The sequence below is a fragment of the Brachyhypopomus gauderio genome, chromosome 21 (assembly GCF_052324685.1).
Source record: "Brachyhypopomus gauderio isolate BG-103 chromosome 21, BGAUD_0.2, whole genome shotgun sequence".
Classification (NCBI taxonomy): domain Eukaryota; kingdom Metazoa; phylum Chordata; class Actinopteri; order Gymnotiformes; family Hypopomidae; genus Brachyhypopomus; species Brachyhypopomus gauderio.
Window position 1 is genome coordinate 10,295,078 of NC_135231.1, and position 20,509 is coordinate 10,315,586.

The following is a 20,509-nucleotide window of genomic DNA, read 5'->3' on the forward strand; positions in this document are numbered from 1 at the left end:
ATGCGACTTTATGAGCGTTTCCTGCAAATAGTTTGGCTTCATGTAGGCGTCTTCTGATTGTTGTAGTACTCACAGCTAACTGAAGATCTTTGATTTTCCTGCAGCATATCATTGGATGTGTCTTTGCCCATCTGGTTATTCTATAATCAAATTCAGTAATTAAACACATTTGTGATTTAAGACTGCTGTTATTTGGCACATAAGTGTACATGAACTGACGTCCAGTAAGATACAGAGAATAAAAGCATAGCATTCTAATATCAAAAGAAAGATCTGCAGGATACCAGCAGGATTCATATCTGTCTCTTCTTTTGCTGTTGGCCCAATTTCACTAATATAAATATGTAATTATATATATTAATGCATGCATTAATACGTGAAGGCATATTGTTCTGGTATATGTATATCGACTCGAAACTCCATGTATAAAGTCTCATGGAAGACAAAGCTCCAGACTATTCTCCGTCCTGGCTCCAAGATGGTGGAACGATCTTCCATTAGCTGCTAGGACTGCAGAGTCTATTGCTATCTTCAAGCGTAGACTGAAGACTCACCTGTTTGTTGAGTTCTTACCAGAACACTAACTCAGCTGATACCACTTGCCGTTGTTCTTAAATTGTATGTCTGTCTATGGTTATTTGTGCTTCTTGGCAAACGTCTAACTTGCAAAACACTAGGTAATGACATTGACTCCTGTAGTTTAGTAGTAGTCTGACTCAATGGTATCTTGAATTCTGGCCTATCCGTACTATTTCCTAGGATGTATTCTGTGATCAGAAGCAAAGCACTTTGTAAGTCGCTCTGGATAAGAGCGTCTGCTAAATGCCGTAAATGTAAATGTAAAATATATGTAACATGTAGTGGTGATTATAATGAAGGATGGATATCAGGATGGGGCTATGTCTCACTAATGGGTCACACAAATGACTGTAATTGCAGAAGGTGTGAGTGTTCCAGAGGTCTGGACAACGGGCTCCCCCCTGGTGACCTGCAGGGGGCAGTCTATCACCCTTCACTGCAGGAGCGCCCAGGGCACCAGCGTGCAGTACAGTTGGTACGCAGGCGCCCGTGGGGCAGACGTCCTGCTACGTAGCGGCCCTGAGCTGCCCCTGCGCTGTCCGTCTCTCCCCCCGGACGGGCGGGTCGTCTGCGCCGCTCACAACGCGGTGAGCAGAGAGCACAGCACACCCGTCTTCCTCCGCGTTCTGAAGACGGGACAGGAGGAGGACTGTGTGTATACCGTCACGTCTGAAGGTGAGTCAGGCCTGCTGACTGTGGGCCGTCACCAGCTGTGTGACGCCAGAAGGAAAGAAAGAAATCTGGGTCAACAACAGCGCTGATGTGATGTTGCCCTCAGGTCTCGAGAGCTACGACTGCTGGATAACTACACAACCACCCCCGACAACCAGCACGACATCAGAGGAAACGTCACATCCAGCCGCTCGCACTCTGACCAGTGGAGACGGAAACCAAACACCCCACGGCAATCAAACCTTTAACGGCAACATTTTCCTCAGGTATGACCTAGAAAGTTATCATATGGCATCATGCAACAGTTGTATATCTATGGTATATAATAGTATATCTGTTTGGATAGCCATGCATGCCTCAAATTGAAACTGACAATGTTGCATATAATATCAACGTGTATTTGTCTTATGACATTACCATTTTGTAAAGACTTTACAAAGAAACCCACCGTAGTTTGGGTAACTGTAGTGGTTCAGATTCTTCAGCAACACCTCAGCCTTCTGCACGTGTGTTTCCAGGTCCTGGTCTGGTGTACCAGTGTGGTATGACGTCATACGCTGGTGTCTCTTCACCGCCATGATTGCCACCATTGGCCTGGTGCACATGTACACAGCTGTCACATTACGCTGAATTCAGACGAGCTAAACAAAACCTGAGGCCTCACATTAAATTCACACATCTCCATAAGAGTCATACAATACCAAATATTTGTACTTTTTCCTCTTTTTTGGCACAAAAACCTTCATACATTCAAAACTTGCTTTGCTCAAGTTTATAAGGCTATTTGCATAGAGTCAAAAATATTAGGAAACTGGACTGACAAATGGAATGTAATCTATTAACTGGGATAGTGAATGTTATTATATAATCTTATTACTTATATAAATATTATTATATATTAAATATATTACTCATATAAAAATAGGGAACATAAATCATCTTCAGATAGCATGTACACCTTCTCTTGTGTGTACTGTATTACATGTCGTATATATTATTTTCCATGTTGTTTTGTACTTTTAATGTTTGATTTGGAACTACATTTTTTATATGGATTCTATTTACTGCTGTTTATATTTTATTATAGAGTAAAGAGTTAACAGAGGTACAACGACAAAACTCTACCTGAATTCATGGCTGGTAAAAACTCTTCATGACATTTTGATTTCATAGTCAGTGAAAATTGTTTAATATTGACTGGAGCCATGTTCACAACACTGAAAAACAGACATTAAAACTAAACAAATGTTTTGACTGAAGCAGAATTTGCTTTGACAGGGATCCAAAACTGCACAGAATCCTAAAGCTTTCTTGACAAATACGGTTTAACCACTAGATGGCACCATTTCCGCGTTATAAAAACACTGTTGCGACTGAAGTGTTTGTCTAATTTCCTGCACCCTTGTTGTCTAACGCAATGCTTACGGGAAGCGGCAGATTATTAACTAGAGTTAATTAATGTGGCCCCTAATAACACCCAATAATATAACTCCAAGCTTGATGTCATGTATGCAGTGTAACTGATATTAACAATGGGTTGCATATGAGTTTCTGTTCAGTACTAATTTTGCTGTTTACAGAACTGTAGAACATGACCAATAGAAACACACACATAATATACAATAGAGACCAATTATTTAATATGCACCAATTCTAATTAATTCTATTTGCAGTAGACATACAGAAAGAAACCAAGAAAGAGAGAAATTGCTCTTGAGGTTCAGCTGAATAACTTCACCACCAGTGATGGCTTAGTTACCTTGAAAAAGGAATCTGATTACTGATTACTCCTTTAAAAATGAACTTAGTTACGTTACATATTACCTGATTTTAAAAGTAACTACGTTAGACTACAAGTTACTTTAGTAGTTCAGCAGCAACATTAGTTTTTCCAATACTCACTTTATTGGAAGTGCATTTTTAACAGTAACAATGTATATCCTGACATTTAAATAATGTATCTCCTCACATCACGTTTGTGTCGCTGCGCGGTATTATTTGTAAATTTATTTGTAAACGTAGCAATACAAGCGAACTGTTCAGTCAGACAGCTATTTGTTGTGAAACGGAATACAATTAAAATTTCAAGCATTTTAAAGTACTTTAGCCAAAATTCCAGCACTTTTCAAACCTGAAACACAAAGCAACATTAAAATTCGTCAGGTAAATGTTCCTTCCCCTGTTTTTGAGGGGTGTTTCTTTATACTGTACTACCACACTGCAAAAAATGACTTGTAAAACGCGCTCGCGCTCTCACAGGGTCGCGCAGCGTGCGGAGTGCGCTACGGTTAGACGCAAAAGTAGAACTGAGCCAAGAAGAAAGGAAAAATATATATTTTTACTAAGGAAAATAAAAATAGTAAAGCACAGTTACTTGGATAAGTAACTTTAATCTGATTACTGGATTGGAAATAGTAACTTATATTACTCTTTACTGAAAAAAGTGGTAAGATTAGAGGCGTTACTGACATCGCTGTTCACCACACACTGCATCAGACGTGTTTGGTTCATGACTGGAATGTAATCAGACTGTCATTTTCCATCTCAAACCTGCTATAAATGTTGTTTCTGAATTTGCTCAAACATGTTCATGAAGGTGTTTGTTGCTCAATCTATTAAGATTAAAAAAAAATAATTTATTTGCTGGTTTTCTGGAGGCAAAGGGTCCAACCTTATCTGTGCTGCTACACTGTAGCATCATCCAGACAATTCAAAATGAGAATAGATAAGCAGACCTGTCCTCTATACATACTACATCATGTACTAGACTACCCCTCTATACATACTACATCATGTACTAGACTACCCCTCTATACATACTACATCATGTACTAGACTACCCCTCTATACATACTACATCATGTACTAGACTACCCCGCTATACATACTACATCGTGTACTAGACTACCCCTCTATACATACTACATCATGTACTAGACTACCCCTTGCTGGGTGGCTATCCACCTCAGAACAGAAAGAGACCATCATCAATATGGTCAGAGCAAACAACTGCATACGTTTCCAACAACTACAACAGCACATCATTACTGACCACGTCACCATCAGCAACATTCATTCAGTGAGTCTATCCGGACTGGACCAGTGACAGTGTGAAACAACTGCACTAATTTGCCACTCATCATCATGCCACTCTTGGTCCATACACCACTGTGCACATCATCACCTTCTTCAACACAGAGCACAACACACTCATTCTCCATCACCAGGGGGATGAACCAGAACAGTCCAGGTTTGTTGTCGTCTGGGACAACATAAGTTTGTACCGGGCTGCTCAAGTACAAACTGGTTCACTGAACAGCCACGATTTGTTGTGTGATTCACCTGCACCAAACTCTCCATTGCTGTTGAGTTCTTTGGCATGGAGGTGGTCGCCAACCCCCCCAGTGCAAATACATTCAGCAGGTGATGGAGGAAGATTGAGGATATTTTATCTTTTTGTTTTTTGTTGTTTTTGTTGTTCATGTGTTTACAGTATATACAGCATGTGTTGCTGTAGTGTTCATGCAAAACAAAAACAAATAATTTACTTTATGGTGTTTAAATGTACTGAATATGCAGAAATAACCTCAATATTTGTGAATATTCATGTATATGTGAGACCTCTGACAGACCTTCACAGCAGACTACACACTAAACACTCAAACACATGGTAGTAGTGTTTTCCATTTGTCACTTCAGTGTGTAGTCACATGTATGAAAGACTAATCATCTGATATTTGTGTGTAGTGTTTAGATGCAAAAATATGGTTTTGGCAAGAGTTGGAAGAGTTTTGGTTGAAGTGTTTGCTTTTTCCAAAAGTGTGAGATGTTTTGCCTCTTGTGTGTGCAGCATTGGCTGATGTGTGTTTCGACAAAAGAGACAAGACAGAAATTGGGTCTTAGTGTCTGCAAAAAACTGTGACACAAATGTTGAACCAGCCAATCACATGGCAGCAACTTACTAGCAAGGTGTACTTAATAAAGTGGCCAGTGCGTGTACGCATCTAATAGTTAGAACTGAACACCAAGCAACTCTAGAATCATTACCCCATTTTCAGAGCAAGGACAAGTTTGTATGGTTATGTAACGATACAGACCTCTGTATTCATCATTACTACTTAATAACTTAATTAGCAGTGAAATGTAGAGCATTTGTGGTTAGGTTTAATTCCCAACTACCTGCAGTATGTTTCAATGCTACACAATGCTTTGTGTGTATGTGTCAGTGTGTATTATCTATATATTAATTTTCTTGAGGTTTGTTTTATTGTCCTGAGGAGAAGAAGGATATCAAAGATACTTCATGCTAAAGGTTTAATCTTGACTGTGGTTATAATTAACAATAGCAAGTACAACATGCAGTAATACTTGGGCAATGAATGCAGCAGGTTAACTATCATGGTGGCAGAGCTCTGGGAAAACATCAATAATCTCATTAATTAATCATTAATTCTCAGAACATTCTGGAGATTTTCAAGCAGAGCAGAAATCATGCAGTATAATAAATGGCTGTCAGGTTAAACTAGGCTTGTCCAGTTTTCTTATTAAGCTCGTTTAATGTGACTGAAATTTCAGACATAATTGTCTTCATTTCTTTTAACTCATCCGTCAGTTGATGAATTGCTGCAATTGTGTCCGCCTGTGTTTGTAATATCGCATTGGTGAATTCAGGCCCGGTGCGGGAGGCGTGGCCAGGGTCACGTTGAGCATCAGGGTTGCCGCCGATAACTGGTAGACTCTCTTCAGCTGTCTCCACGTCCACTGTGCTCCCTATGAAAACACAACAGTGCCTGTCAAGACTCCAACAGAATATTGTAGGACAACAGTGATTGTGTGGACTGTGTCTTTCAAATGTCCTAAAGAATGTAAATGTATTCAGACAAATTGGCATCTTCCTGCATTTCACTAACCACACCATGTTTCTCAGTACCTGAAGACATTCACACATCAAACAGTGAGGGGGTGTTGGCTCGTACGCAAGTTCCTTCTTTGCATCAATTTCTATCTGTACTTTTAGACAATACTTAAGAAAATAATATTTGATTAAAAATGCAAAGCCTGTAATACTAGATGAACTATTAATTTCACCTTTATTAAATGTCATACATATTGAATTTGGCAATGGTTACATCCTAAGACTATTGACATGTGCATTCTCAAGACTATTAACATGTGTTTGTGCATTCTCAAGTAGTTAGTCTGTACATCTAAGACTATTAACATGTGTTTGTGCATTCTGAAGTGGTTAGTCTGTACATCTAAGACTATTAACATGTGTTTGTGCATTCTCAAGTGGTTAGTCTGTACATCTAAGACTATTAACATGTGTTTGTGCATTCTCAAGTGGTTAGTCTGTACATCTAAGACTATTAACGTGTTTAGCAATCTCAAGTGGTTAGTCTGTACATCTAAGACTATTAACATGTGTTTGTGCATTCTGAAGTGGTTAGTCTGTACATCTAAGACTATTAACGTGTTTAGCAATCTCAAGTGGTTAGTCTGTACATCTAAGACTATTAACGTGTGTTTGTGCATTCTCAAGTGGTTAGTCTGTACATCTAAGACTATTAACATGTGTTTGTGCATTCTCAAGTGGTTAGTCTGTATATCTAAGACTATTAACATGTGTTTGTTCATTCTCAAGTGGTTAGTCTGTACATCTAAGACTATTAACATGTGTTTGTGCATTCTCAAGTGGTTAGTCTCTTGAGAGAGGTGTATCTTGACTCACCTCTCACTGTAATTACATATTTGGAACGCATTAGTTCCCCGTTCACAAGGATCTCACACTCATACGTGCCACAGTTGTTACGTTTCAGATTCACAAGTGTGAGATCTCCAGTTATAATATTCAGATGTCCTTGGTGTTTGAAACGGTTCCAGTCAGTGACGCTGTTCGCATGTTCAACGACTTTAGTGTTTTGAAATTTCCACATAATGGACTCCACTTCTCCTTTAACTCCAGGCTTTAAAGTGACACTTTTCCCAATCTCCAAGAAGTCAACATGTACACAAGCTGAAACGAGAATGAAAAGTTTAAGTTATTCTTCTGTAGTTATGCACATGCATTTGTATATATGGCCACAAAATACATGTGCTGCTAACTAACAGAAACAAAAGGTCACATTCCGGAAAGGATGATTAAATGAACACAGTAAGCACAATAATGTCAGTGCTATTCAGGTGCTTTCACTGACTTTTCAAAACATATTTTCTAAACTGAAATAAAGCAGGACAGTAGTTAAAGGATATGTTAAAAATTATTAAATTTTTCACTTCTACAAACTGCATTCTGCTAAGGGAGTCAGATACTAGACAGAAACAGTCATTATTTCATCAAATGTCCATTAGGTCTGAGTTCTTGCAGTCAGTTTTCCTTCAGAAACGTGCTAGATGCATCAGAGAGCTATGGACATTCCCTTCAACAGAACAGGTAGGTACCTCTGTTCATAAAATGGTAAAAAGCTATTTCCCAGTGATGTAGCTGGAATTTGAAATCATTACTGATTCAGAGTGCTAAAAATTCAGAGTGCTAATGTAATGTGATTATATCGGTATTGTACTTTGGTATCGTACTTCGGTATTGGACTTTGGTATCGTCGGTGTTTGTGGCTTTTTCATATAAAGTCTCTTCCTGGTGTGGTTCATCAAGAAGTCCTTTGTTAGGTTCTAAACATTTCACCACTAAGAAGAAAATAAATATTCAAACAAATATTATTTCAGACAATTTGGTAAAATATATTTACCAAATATATCCAAAGATTGTAATAGTTTATAATCTGTTCCAAAATGACAAACCTTCACAGACAGGGTCTTTTCCATCCCAACCGTCTTCTTGACACGTTCTAGTATTTTCTCCCACAAGCTTATAGCTGCGAAAAGATGATGGCTGTAATCAGTACATCAGTCAAAACCAAAAGAATTGTGTGTATATTACATGGTGCATGGTGCATACAGACTGTGATGTACTGATTGAGTTAAAGTGTATGTGTATAGTACATAGTGTATAATTATTGTGTAAAATATCAAGTATAACTATTTGTATGTACTTTTATACAACCGATTACTACCGATTCAGTGTTTTGCCTGCCAGCCTGTTGTTGTGGCTGAGATCTATGAATACATGTGCACGTCTTTCACTTTGCATGGGATGTATAATACATGTGAATCATTTCACTGACCCAAAGTCACATTCTGCTGTCACTTTTGCCCCAAACAGCGTTCCGTTTGTGTACGAGTACTTTCCATTGGAGATTACCAATCTTCCACAGGACTTTCCTAAAAATATACAAATATATGACAGTATCACATACTCTGACCAACAGTGGGTCACTGAAAGGTTTCCTGTGTTTGATGATGTCTATGAAGTTTTTATGACCGCAAGCCTCAGCTGTTGCAGTAGTTGCAAACTTTAGGCCCTTAAACCATTATTACCTGAAGCATTTCACAAACATAATGCACATGCCTTCATTAATAACAGCCAATAGCATTTAACAGCCTTTTTAGCATGTGCTGAAAATGAGAGACAACACTACGTTAATGCTCAGATCGAATCAGGGCTCAGAGTCCTGAGCCGTCATGTAGGTGGGTGTTGAGCGTGGGTATTATTGCGCAATAGCGTGACATCTATGGCAGGCTTACTTCTACACTGCAGCTGTAGCTTTGACCACTGTCTCCCGTCACAGGTGATTATGTTGGAAGCAGCCTGCCACGCAGACTCATAACCAGGTACACACTGGAACTCCAGGGTGTCTCCACTGGGGAAAGACTGCTTGTCTGTCTCTTCAATCAAAATCCTGTTTGGCCCAACAATAGGTCTGCCACAATGTGCTGAGGAGATGAAACAGCACACGTAGGATACTCAATACAGTACTGGCAGGACAGATTTCTGTATGTATTTCTATGGATGTCATTTCCTTGAGGAACAAGTTTAAGACGATCATTTTAATATGAGTAACATAGGTAATCACAACATTACAAACACATTTTTAAGTGTGTAGTAAAAACAATGATTAATTTATTCACCAGATCCTTACCTTGTATTTCAGTCACCATCATGAGACATGAGAGAAATATGAACATTTGCTGGGATGAGGTCTTTGCTCTCATTTTTGCCGGTGTCCTAATCCTCTAATCTATTATCTATATCTAACCAAAACCAAAAGCCTCAGTAACTGGTGGTTTACCATCAGAGTGTAACATTATATATAGCTAGATATATAGCACTACGTGTTAATGAAGTCATATGTTGAGTCATGTACATGTGGCATGAATGTCTGGATGTGGAGAAACTTAAACCCACGCATTCCAATTTAAATTATGTAATTCTGTCTATTTATATCTATATCTATCTATATCTATATACACTACCAGTCAAACATTTGGACACACCATTAAGAACACAGAAGTCCTTAATAGTAAAAAAGACAATTAAATCTAATGGATTATTATGCTTATTATGTTTAGATTTGTTTACAAGACAAATATAATTTTTTTAAAGGTGTTATATGTGAATTCATTCTCAGCACACACACATACACCCTTTAAATGCACCCTCATCAAACAGTTGTATCTCAGAACTTTAGTTCCTCACTCTACAAGGTCTCTGTGTGTGAGAAGGTCTTCAGGACTGATGGAGAAGCGTCACAGGTGCTTAAGAAGATGCTTAAAAGAACACCAGGAGCGTGCAAAACTCATCAAAATATAGTTCAAAGAATCTAATATTTGTTCATTACAGCATAAAAACATGGTTTGGCATCTTCCCTGTTTTTAAAGTCGAGAATAATGAAAATAAACAGAATATGTGTGTCTAAACTTTTGACTGGTTGTGTTTATATACAAACTGAACTCCAAAAAAGTTGGGACACTAAACAAATTCAAATTGTGAATAATAACTGAATGCAATGATGTGGAGGTGCCAACATCTAATATTTTATTCAGAATAGACCACAAATCACAGACCAAAAGTTTAAACTGAGAGAATGTATCATTTTAAGGGAAAAATATGTTGTTTCAAAATTTCATGGCATCAACAAATCCCAAAAAAGTTGTGACAAAGCTATTTTTACCACTGTGTGGCATCCCCCCTTCTTCTTACAACACTCAACAGACGTCTGGGGACAGAGGAGACCAGTTTCTCAAGTTTAGAAATAGCAATGCTCTCCAAATCATGTCTAATACAGGCCTCTAACTGTTCAATCGTCTTGTGCCTTCTTTGTCGCACCTTCCTCTTTATGATGTGCCAAATGTTCTTTATAGGTGAAATATCTGGACTGCAGGCTGGACTGCAAGTCAAAGTCAAATTTATTTATATAGCGCCTTTTACAACACATGTCACAAATCAGCTTTAGAATCGTATGGGTCCAGATCCCTAGTGAGCAAGCCAAAGGCGACAGTGGCAAGGAAAAACTCTCTATGATGGTGGGGATTAGGAAGAAACCTCGGGAGGACCAAGACTGAAAAGGGAACCCATCCTCCATTGGGCGGCCCATTAGCACAAGTCCGTATTTGTGGACAAAAGGTGGTTCTACAGATAATGTTTAAGGTCCTTGTTCCCCGGCCAAATAGTCACAGTCCCTTCGGTGCAGATGTTGGGCCTCAGGTAGGAGCATCAGCACGTCCTCTTGCGGCAATGGCACATCCAACCCCGGCATCAGTACATCCACCGGCAAACCAGACCATCTCCCAGGTGCTTGTAGGTGCTTGCATGCAATCGTCTTGGGTAGAAGTTTAGTGACCGAACTTTTTTGGAATCCGGTGTGTATATATGTATACACTCACCGGCCACTTTATTAGTTACACCTTGCTAGTATCGGGTTGGACCCCCTTTTGCCTTCAGAACTGCCTTAATCCTCTATGACAGATTCAACAAGGTACTGGAAGCATTCCTCAGAGAGTCTGGTCCATATTGACATGATAGCATCACACAGTTGCTGCAGATTTGTCAGCTGCACATCCATGATGCGAATCTCCCGTTCCAGCAGCAGATCGTCTTGGCCATGTCTAAATGCATTGAGTTGCTGTCATGTGATTGGCTGATTCGACCTTTGCGTTTATGAGCAGTTGGACAGGTGCGCCTAATACAGTGGCCGGTGAGTGTAAATCAGTTAAGAAGAATCTTATTGGTAATTTTCCTAGTGCTGCAAAATAAAAAAAATCTTAATCTCATGTTAATAACTAGACTGGGACTTTAGACCTGGCTGATGAGTCTTCTGGAGAATCACGTTGATTCTGCGAAACACAGACAAATGGAGGTGTGTACCTGACAATGACAATGGCTGAGAGGAGCTCGTAATGTTGTGGTTCCTGGAAGACAGAAAGCAGGTCCCTATGACTAGCGCTGAAGGAGAGCTGATGGATCTTTGGTGGCAATAAGATCTTCTACATCTCCGTTCTAATAAAATCAGAATTAGAGGTGATTTGAATGTTTCGTGGTAAAACAACATTTTACCAATAAGCCTATCACACAATTTCCAAAATAAAAGATGCACCGCACTAGAAGATGATGCAGGTCCTTTAGGTGGTGTTTTGGGTGGTGTTCCAGACATTTCTTCATTCTACTAGGAGTTTTTTGTCACAAGTGCTGGAGTAAATGTGTCATGCAGTTACTGTCTCTTTGATAATCCAGCAAACAAGGCTGATTTTCCTGCATGGTCAGGGTCCAGAGTTATTTTTCCAGTGAAGGTCATGGTAAAAGAGGAAGTCTGGGTATTAGAGCATTCACTGAGACACTATTTGTGCTTTGGTGTTTCTGTTTGGGTTGGCGAAGCACTCTGCTGAGTTGAAGGTATTGCTGTATCAGTTTCGCAAAAGATGTCGAAACCTTGAGTGCCAGTTTGAGCACTTGAAAGAGGAAGTGATGCGACCCTCCCTTACTGGGCTGCGTGCTTCCTAACAAGATCGTCACTTTTATTTCCGTTTTTTTCTCTTCAGCTGGTTCTTAACTTTCTTAAAGAGCTAATTTATTTATACTGTCCCTTCCATGACCTTCAATCCTCTATCTGTGATCTTCTTGTTGTCCCACAAACGCGACTCGTAAGCTTAGGAGTCAAAAGGGGGTCCAACCCGGTACTAGCAAGGTGTACCTAATAAAGTGGCCACAGTGAGTGTGTGTGTGTGTGTGTGACTGATAGATATCTATATAATATATATAAGGCTGGCTTAGGCCCTATGTTTGGTTCTACACTGTGTGTGTGTGTGTGTGTGTGTGTGTGATAGATATCTATATAATACATGTATGGCAGTGTTAAGCCCTACGATTGGCCCTACACTGTGTATGTGTGTGTGAGCTGTATCTAAGGAAGAGGAGAGGAGGAAGAGATGAGGAAGAGGAGAGGAGGAAGAGGAGCGGTGAAGCTCGCTAGGTGCTGCAGGTGCCAGCTAGATGATCACAGTTGGCAAATCCGTTAATGCCGAGCCGAGCCGGCTGCCCGGAGCATGAGCTTTACGGAACGCGCACAAGGTTCCCGTTGCGCTAACCCCGTCCGTCCCCGACGCGCTCGTATTTAAAGGCTCTTGTTCACGCAGACTTCCGCCGCACGTTCTCGCCGTCCGAGCACTGAATAGCAAACCTGATGAGGACTGGTGTTGTAATTGTTCTGAAGAATAGCTGGGAAAATAAAGGACCTCATGCAGAAGTGACCTTGGTAACCGCTTATTAAAGGGGGGAGGGGGGGTCTCTCCGGGTTCTTTACATCCAGCTAGTTTTGCATGCTAAATTTTTCTGGTTAAACTCGTAGGACCGTGAGCTCTCTGGAGTTGGCAGGAGCTTCGCGTCAAACGTGATTGTTAAAAATGACGCAGCCACTCATGAAGGGATGATGAGACTTTTTAGGCCAGCGTGCTTATGGTCTTATAGTACAGTACTTCACCTTTCTGTCCCTGTTCACATTAAATAATGTGGACTGGGGTTTTTGGAAGGGGACAATGGTGTTGTTGTCCCCCGTGCACATTGTTGTCTGATGTACGTTACTTCTCTTTGAAATCTTAACAGCAGCCAGTCAGATCCAGCCAGGTCCTAAATCAGTTTCTGCAATCCCTTATGTTGGACGACATCACATGTGTTTCTGCTACGGGTCTATCGGGTGAATTCTTTCCTTCCTTTTCTAATGGCATGAGCGCACCAGTCAGGGCGGGCAAACGTAAATTGCATTTGCATAAAAGCACATTGGGTCAGGAAGGGAACAAGCATGTGTGCTTGTCTACACACTATTTTGTCTTGTAATCGCTGATCGTTTTTGGGTGCGTGCAGATTGGCGAGACGGGCCGTGTCTAGTTCGGACGCTGTTCCCGTCCCTCGAACCTGAGCCCTGGGGGGCTCTTTGTGTCCTGCGGCTGCCCGCTGGGTGCCAGTGTGTGCATTAGACGTGATGCGTAGTGAATTTGTGGCTCCGTCGCAGCGGGACTCTGGGACTGGAATCCGCTCGTGTCTCGTGTTCCCGACCTCACGTCTTCTCACCCTCACAAAATAAATAAAGAAACTTTAAAAGGAAGCAAAGATGTGACTGGCAGGGTGAGTGAAATAAAATAGAAGCGATCACACCAAGTATCAGGGAAAATGTATGGTTTATTAGAAAACCAAAAACCAGTGACTTGATCCAAATGAAGGATATAATGACCAGCGGTCAACTGGTACAAAGACAAGACATATATAGACAAACAAACGACCCTCAGGTGAGACGGATCGCGGGCCCCGCCCACCTGAGGGACGTACACAACAACAACAACAACAACAACGACGACGACGACGACAACTGCCGCCGCTGTGGACGGCACAGGGGGCTGCCATACCATGACAAAAGATGAGACAAAAATAAAATATTAAAAGAAATTTTAGATAAAAAGGAAACACAATAAAATAATGAAATAAAGTGACAAATTATAAAATAATAGACAACATAATGTAATAAAGTAAATAAGATGGAGAGTTTCTTAATGATGTCATCCTGTGATGTGAACATGTTTATCTGTATATAAAGAAAAGACCAAAATATCTGATTAGTATTGTTGTACATGTATGAAAATTATATGCTACAGACATGGTTATGGTTGTTGATTATCTTGTTGTTAGAAGTACCTGCTCTTCAAGATGATATCTTTGATGCTCGCTCTCTCCTTTGGAGGCACACATTTGTCCACCATTTTGATAACATCTTTATGGCTGGATAAAAATGTAATGCAGCTACGAGCATAGAACCTGAGGAGACATGTTTAAAATTACTCTCATGGCTGACTCATTAATTTGCTGATGGACACATTGCTGACTCCAGGGCCATAGAGACAAAGTGAGTTGCCTACCTCACTTCCTGAGCCGCGTCCAGAGCCAGTTGGCTGATAGCGGTCAGGAAGCTCTCAGTGAGGTCCTTCTTGCCCGTGAGCAGGCGGGAAGCCCCCAACAGCAGAGCGAGCCTCTGCAGATGCAGCGCTGTTGTTTTTCTCACAGCGCTGTTTTTGTGGCTGGAGGGTTAAAGGAAACACAGTGAGAAATTCGTCTGGAGTTTGTAACAAATACACAAACTCTACCATCCTCATTCTTACAAAAAAAAAAAAGGCTAAAGAATGTGTTCTCCTCCAAAAACATAACAAATCACTCCTGACTGCCCACAAAACTGAGTAGACACTGTGCAGACATGCTGCTCTTTGATGATAAACTCAGAGCTAGTGGAAGTGGGCCGCTATCCATCAATATTGCTACTGCCTGGTACTGACAATGCTCCACTGTAGTAGAAATGTGTGTCCGTCTTGTACTAAAAGCTTTGTTATTTATTGTGATTGTGTTGGTGAGGGGATTCTACCGGAGTCCTCCAGCCAGCAGAGCATTAATGACCCTCCTGGGCGAGCAGCTCTGCACCATGGCACCGAGCGCCAAGTCCACGTCCTCCCTGATAAAGAGGCTGCTGTCACCCGCCTTGTGCAGCAGCACACGGGCGGCAGCCTCCGCCTCGGGGTCCATGGCCCTGCGCAGGTTGGCAAACATGTGTGCCAGTGTGGTCATGGCGGCACACGACACCATGGAACGCAAGTTCTTTACCTGAGACAGGGGACACAGGAGAGAGAGAGGTAAAGAAATGCAACAGTGAGTTTCAAGTTCAAGGTCAAGTCTCCACACATCTCTTATGACGGCCCAGGAATCCAGACTCTTCATGAGGATTTGCCTGGACTGACTCATGCATTAGCCGGCAGGTTTATTTGGGTGTGTCAGAGCAGGGAAATCACTCATTTGCACTGCACCCTTCTACCACTGTGTGTAAGGAGGAGAAATTCCCCCCTAAAACATTCAGAGTGGACTCTTCCTCAGGTTATAACCACGATTGGTCATAAAACAGATCATGTCCTGTTGGGACAGCAAAATGTGAAGCTCCTTTTCAAGCCTCTTGGCTTTGATTACAGCAGCTTTAGTCTCCGAGTGAGATCCTCACCTCCTCGACCACGGCAAAGCACACATCACGGAGCTTGGGCAGAAGGATGTCTGCATGGTTCTGGGCCAGAGAACGCACCAGCATCAAGCCATCAATCTTCTTCTCCCTGTTCCCAAACACAGTGTACAAACCTGGTGTTATTATGTCAGTAATACTAAACAAGTTCCATTACTAATATCAAGCACTTAACAAAACAGCAACAGTGTGTTCCCTATCAAGATGTCCATCGCTAATTATTATATGCTATTTGTGGATTCTCAGACATCCTCAGTTATTATAGCTCTTTGCTGGCCGTCGGTCTAAAACACAATGTCTGTTAGCTTGGTGTAATCATTGTCCAGTCTTCACCGTCTGCTCATTGTGGAGCAAACTGTCTGTTCAAGATCAGTAACAGCCTACCAGTCCTCATTCTTCAACAGCTGAAATGCCTGACTGAGGGCCAGTTCAGGTCTGGCCAGAGGCTGCTCTCTAACCAGGTTCAGGGACTCTGCCACCTCTCCTTCACCCTGGCTAACTGCAGCCCTAGTGGCATCCCTTCTCTCAGCCGGCTTGATGGATCCAATCGCCGCACCCGAGCTGAACTGAGCCTTCTTTGGGCCCGTCTCACCACCGGCTGGTTTAAGGTGGAGTTTTGGCTCCTGACCCGAGTTACCCTGGGTTCCCATGTGAGGCAGCTTGATAGCTACAGGGTCTCTTGCCAAAAAGCCAGTTCTGTTCTTGCTGCTCACTGAATTCATCAACACAGAATTTGCATACCGTTAATTAACTTTCTATTGATTTTTCAATGGCCTGAATCTGTAGTTAGGTTTTTTTAAATATAAATACAGTGTTTTAATTCATTACAGAAAACATCTATATGTGAGGTAAATGGGGAGCTGAGTATGGCCCCTGTGTTGAGCTTTGCTGCTCCAAGTGCTTTAAGTCAATATTTTCCAGGAAAGGAACTCACCTGGCACCTCACAGGACTTGTCCACGGGCTTGGCCGTCCTGTACAGATTCCGAGGCCTCGGAATTCTGCTGGGCGTGGTCACCGCCGGTGGGGGCACGGGTGTCTGCAGAGCAGAAAGGGCCCGGAGCTCATCGGGCGTGCACGTGTCCACGGGCGAACACGAGTCCATGGGGCTGGGGGTGCGGCTGGGGGTGCGGCTGGAGGCCCGCGCTACTTCCCGAAGCCTCACACTGCCTCGGCCGAAGGCTCTGGCGTTCCGTGCCGCTTTCTCCGCCTCCTCGAAGATGTGGGCCCGCATGGCCTTTACCTCATCATAGAGGCCTAGGGGGAGGTCGTCCAGCTCGTCTTGGACAGCAGCACGTGGGCTCTGGGTCACCCTGGTCGGCTGGTGGCGTGGAGTGCCGCAGATGCGCTTTCTAATGGCCTCCTGCTGTTGTTCTTGCAGGAAGCTCCTTTCAGTTAGATCCCTGCAGCGGTCTGCAAGAAACTGCTGCTGCTCACGCTCCATCCTCTCTAGACGGTGGGAGCATGGGATTATGCGGTTTGCATCTGGGCTCGCCCGCATGTAAGCCTTAAGACAAATAATGTAGCATATGTTATTAAATTAATTGAACAACATATAATGAACGTATAACAGCACTCTTGTGTGATATTGAAGTTTTTACAACAGTTAGTTCGAGGTCGTGTGTTATTGCGAATAACACACTCCCTCTCGTGTTCTATTGCTTAATTAAATATTAATTTTGAGACGTTACAGGGTAAAAACAATACATAAATCGTACAACAGAATATGATCAAGTCTCATTGTACTTAACTGTGTAAAGTTACAGTTGCTGTCCCACTTAGGCTTCTAATAACCGGTTAGCTAAGCTGCTAAGGGTACTGGTATTTTATGCACGTCTGATACTGTTCTGTCCATCTGCAGAGAACTGCGTGTCTGTTCGCGGGACCGTAAACAGCTCGGACACTAATGATTCCTAACAGACAAGTGTTTAAAGGATCTGTCTGTCTGTCTGTCTCAGAGACCGTATACGGTCAATGGTCTGTCTGCAGACTGGAAGACAGGAGCGGAAGCGCTCTGGTGGTTGACCAGTTAGAACCGAGTGGATGAGCAGCCCAGTGGGAGCAGAGCAGAGCGGGTTCGAGGGGGAGAGGGCGGTGTTGAGCGGACGGAGAGTTTCACACACACGGACATGCACAGTGCAGCTCCAGTAAGGGCTAAAATCAACTTTACAGTTTAAAGTCAACAATATTGTTTTATTTTTCGACGTTAGACTCTGACAAAACTACTCAGAATCCGTTATAGATTCATCTATTTGGAACGATGTAGTCACAGATAGTTATTAGTTAGACTTGTGCCGTTCCTGTTGTCACCGCGGGAATATTTTCGCATTTACCCGCGTACCGATTGGTGTAAAACGGCCTTTAGTTTGTTGACGTTATTGCCATATTAAAATCTGCCCTTTCCGACATTATTCCCACGCAAATTGCTAACCAACGCACACCGTTGTAGGTATGAGCACGGAATGTCCGAGTTGGTACAAAGTTGCTAAAACAACGTCTTTTAAAATGTGACATCCGTGATTCCGTTCGTGTTCTTCGTATCCTGGAAACTGGGTCCTAAACAGCTAACTACATAAATAACAGTTATTTCCATAAACATACCGGTGTGGATGCGCCGATGTTGCCGCTGCTAGAAAACTCTTTCAGGTTCCGCAGGCGAATCACCTCCTTTAACTTCGCTGCGCGCTCCTGTAGTTGGTAATGCTCCTCAAGCAGGTCTCGATAATCCATTTTTAAGTGAATCGTACCTAATCCGTAATCCAACAAATCATTCTGGTCTAACGGCGCCTTTTATATAAGGTTGCGTGTGACGTCACAATCTCAGTAAACTCAGTAACGCTGTGAACGACGTCATAATGTGCCATGGAATTTTATGATCAAAACGAAATGTTATCAACCAATTTGGAAGGTTGCCAACCCCCCCCCCCCCCCCCCCCCCCCACAGAGACCTGCACACAAAGGTACAGGGTAGAATAGTTAGGCTTTTGTGTACTCTCTCCAGAGATCTCTGTAATTTACTAATAAATTACAGGTTACAGGTTAAATTTACTAATAATAAAAGGTTAAAGACAAGACTGGTATTGTTTTCTCTTGCATCAACAAACATGCTGCGCTAAGGTGAAAGAGGATCAGAGTGCAACACTAGTCAGAGCTCACACCGAACCCCTGGAAAACATGTTCTTACTCCGTTTTAGTTATCTATAGGAAACATCACAACAATGGGTGAGAGTTGCCTTATAACATGAATTTCGATTATAGTGGGCTTTTAACTGGGGCATACACTACAGGGGTATATATTTAGCGTCACCACTGTACCACCTCATCCTGGACCATCTTAACAAGGGACAATAGGGACACAAACTATAATGATGTAAGTATTTGTACTAACTAAACTAATGAATGGAATGAGTTTGAAATCATTAGTCATGTTATTCCATTCAGATTCTAACACATGCTAAGATATATTTCAAATGTATCAAATATACTAATACTGGTAGTGATAACTTGTCTACAGGATCAAAAGAAGCTTTCGTGCAAAGCATTGTAAAATTGAGATGATACTGTTGTTGAGGTGACTATCTTACTTGCGCAGATATTAGCTACGTGATGAATAATGAGCGGAGCGGAGTTTCACAATTATTCCTTTTTCTTTATTATTAAATAAGCATGGAACAGAACTAGAGCACGACCTCTCTCTTGAGCAAATTTCACTTCACTGACCAGGATGCCTCATTACATCATATGATATATCACATCTGTATAACTGATTGGCTGCTGAATCAGATACACAACATTCCATATCAAAATAAGAGCGTTACATCATATTTAACACCCCCACTCGCTCTTATTCCATTGCATCCCATAGAAAACAAAATAACAGCTCCGGTGTAAAAACTGGGCCAAATCAAATGATGCGGATCAAACAGAAATTCCATACCAGATCGGTCGAGGCCCGGGTTAACAACGACCGCCACTGGTGCTGTTAGTGGAAATTGGACTACTGTTGGGACAAGGAGGAGAGGGGGGAAGAGGGTTCTGAAGATGAAGGAGAGGAGGCAGAGCAGGAAGGTGGAGGTTAGAATTGGTATGTTGAATGTGGGCTCTATGACAGGTAAAGGGAGAGAGCTAGCTGATGCGATGGAGAGGAGGAAGATAGATATACTGTGTGTACAGGAGACCATGTGGAAGGGGAGCAAGGCCAGGAGCATTGGTGGTGGCTTCAAACTCGTCTATCATGGTGTAGACAGGAAGAGAAATGGAGTAGGGGTAATCCTGAAGGATGAATTTAGTAAGACTGTAGTGGAGGTAAAGAGAGTAAGTGACAGGGTGATCTGTGTAAAGTTAGAGATTGATGGGGTGATGATGAATGTCATCAGTGCTTATGCTCCTCAGGTAGGTTGTGATATGGAGGAGAAAGAAGAATTCTGGAGAGAGTTAGATGAAGTTGTTTTGCAGATTCCTAAAGAAGAGAGAGTGGTTATTGGAGCAAATTTAAGACGAGTTTACCTACTTAGGGTCGAGGCTACAGAGTAATGGAGTAAGTGAAAGAGAGGTAAAGAAGAGAGTGCAGGCAGGGTGGTGTGGATGGCATAAAGTGTCTGGGGTGATCTGTGATATAAGGGTGTTGGCTAGAATGAAAGGAAAGATCTATAAGACAGTAGTAAGACCTGCTATGTTGTATGGACTGGAGACAGTGACACTGACAAAGAGACAGGTGAGGGAGATGGAGGTGTCTGAGATGAAGATGTTGAGATTCTCATTTGGAGTGATGAGGAAGGATAGAATCAGAAATGAGTTTATTAGAGGATCAGCACATGTAGCATGGTTT

The 20,509-nt window shown here is 42.0% G+C and overlaps 3 protein-coding genes across 4 annotated transcripts; 1 reads left to right on the top strand and 2 right to left on the bottom strand.

Annotated features, from left to right (window-relative positions):
• The first annotated feature begins 443 nt into the window (after positions 1–443).
• Positions 444–5,570, top strand: LOC143484956 (uncharacterized). The gene is made up of 3 exons (XM_076984041.1): positions 444–1,254; positions 1,358–1,517; positions 1,770–5,570. Exons 1-3 carry the CDS (start codon positions 924–926, stop codon positions 1,879–1,881), a joined length of 603 nt encoding a protein of 200 aa, XP_076840156.1. The 5' UTR covers positions 444–923; the 3' UTR covers positions 1,882–5,570.
• LOC143484952 (uncharacterized) lies at positions 5,552–9,431 on the bottom strand. The gene is made up of 7 exons (XM_076984038.1): positions 9,288–9,431; positions 8,893–9,081; positions 8,433–8,529; positions 8,050–8,123; positions 7,828–7,935; positions 6,983–7,267; positions 5,552–6,021 (listed from the first exon to the last, which is right to left on the bottom strand). The coding sequence occupies exons 1-7, from the start codon at positions 9,358–9,360 to the stop codon at positions 5,774–5,776; spliced, it is 1,074 nt and encodes a 357-aa protein (XP_076840153.1). The 5' UTR covers positions 9,361–9,431; the 3' UTR covers positions 5,552–5,773.
• A 4,377-nt stretch (positions 9,432–13,808) lies between these two features.
• On the bottom strand, positions 13,809–18,535 carry LOC143484947 (uncharacterized). Of its 2 annotated transcripts, XM_076984027.1 has the most exons (8): positions 18,283–18,535; positions 16,618–17,188; positions 16,068–16,395; positions 15,669–15,774; positions 15,045–15,280; positions 14,548–14,706; positions 14,327–14,446; positions 13,809–14,216 (listed from the first exon to the last, which is right to left on the bottom strand). In XM_076984027.1, exons 1-8 carry the CDS (start codon positions 18,409–18,411, stop codon positions 14,213–14,215), a joined length of 1,653 nt encoding a protein of 550 aa, XP_076840142.1. In that variant the 5' UTR covers positions 18,412–18,535; the 3' UTR covers positions 13,809–14,212. The 2 variants fall into 2 exon arrangements, with proteins under 2 accessions (XP_076840142.1, XP_076840141.1); XM_076984026.1 differs by having other exon boundaries at positions 13,809–14,446.
• Positions 18,536–20,509: the final 1,974 nt, after the last annotated feature.

What these genes read in the sequence shown, in the direction of transcription:
- LOC143484956 (XM_076984041.1), top strand. Translation starts at nt 924, where the DNA reads ATGACTGTAATTGCAGAAGGTGTGAGTGTTCCAGAGGTCTGGACAACG. An exon ending in GTATACCGTCACGTCTGAAG is followed by an intron (nt 1,255 to 1,357) that starts GTGAGTCAGGCC and finishes TGTTGCCCTCAG; the next exon opens with GTCTCGAGAGCTACGACTGC. An exon ending in AACGGCAACATTTTCCTCAG is followed by an intron (nt 1,518 to 1,769) that starts GTATGACCTAGA and finishes GTGTGTTTCCAG; the next exon opens with GTCCTGGTCTGGTGTACCAG.
- LOC143484952 (XM_076984038.1), bottom strand. Translation starts at nt 9,360, where the DNA reads ATGAGAGCAAAGACCTCATCCCAGCAAATGTTCATATTTCTCTCATGT. An exon ending in TACCAAAGTCCAATACCGAA is followed by an intron (nt 7,268 to 7,827) that starts GTACGATACCAA and finishes TTCTCGTTTCAG; the next exon opens with CTTGTGTACATGTTGACTTC. An exon ending in ATATGTAATTACAGTGAGAG is followed by an intron (nt 6,022 to 6,982) that starts GTGAGTCAAGAT and finishes GTGTTTTCATAG; the next exon opens with GGAGCACAGTGGACGTGGAG.
- LOC143484947 (XM_076984026.1), bottom strand. Translation starts at nt 18,411, where the DNA reads ATGGATTATCGAGACCTGCTTGAGGAGCATTACCAACTACAGGAGCGC. An exon ending in CAAGTCCTGTGAGGTGCCAG is followed by an intron (nt 16,396 to 16,617) that starts GTGAGTTCCTTT and finishes TGATGAATTCAG; the next exon opens with TGAGCAGCAAGAACAGAACT. An exon ending in GACGCGGCTCAGGAAGTGAG is followed by an intron (nt 14,447 to 14,547) that starts GTAGGCAACTCA and finishes ATGTCTCCTCAG; the next exon opens with GTTCTATGCTCGTAGCTGCA.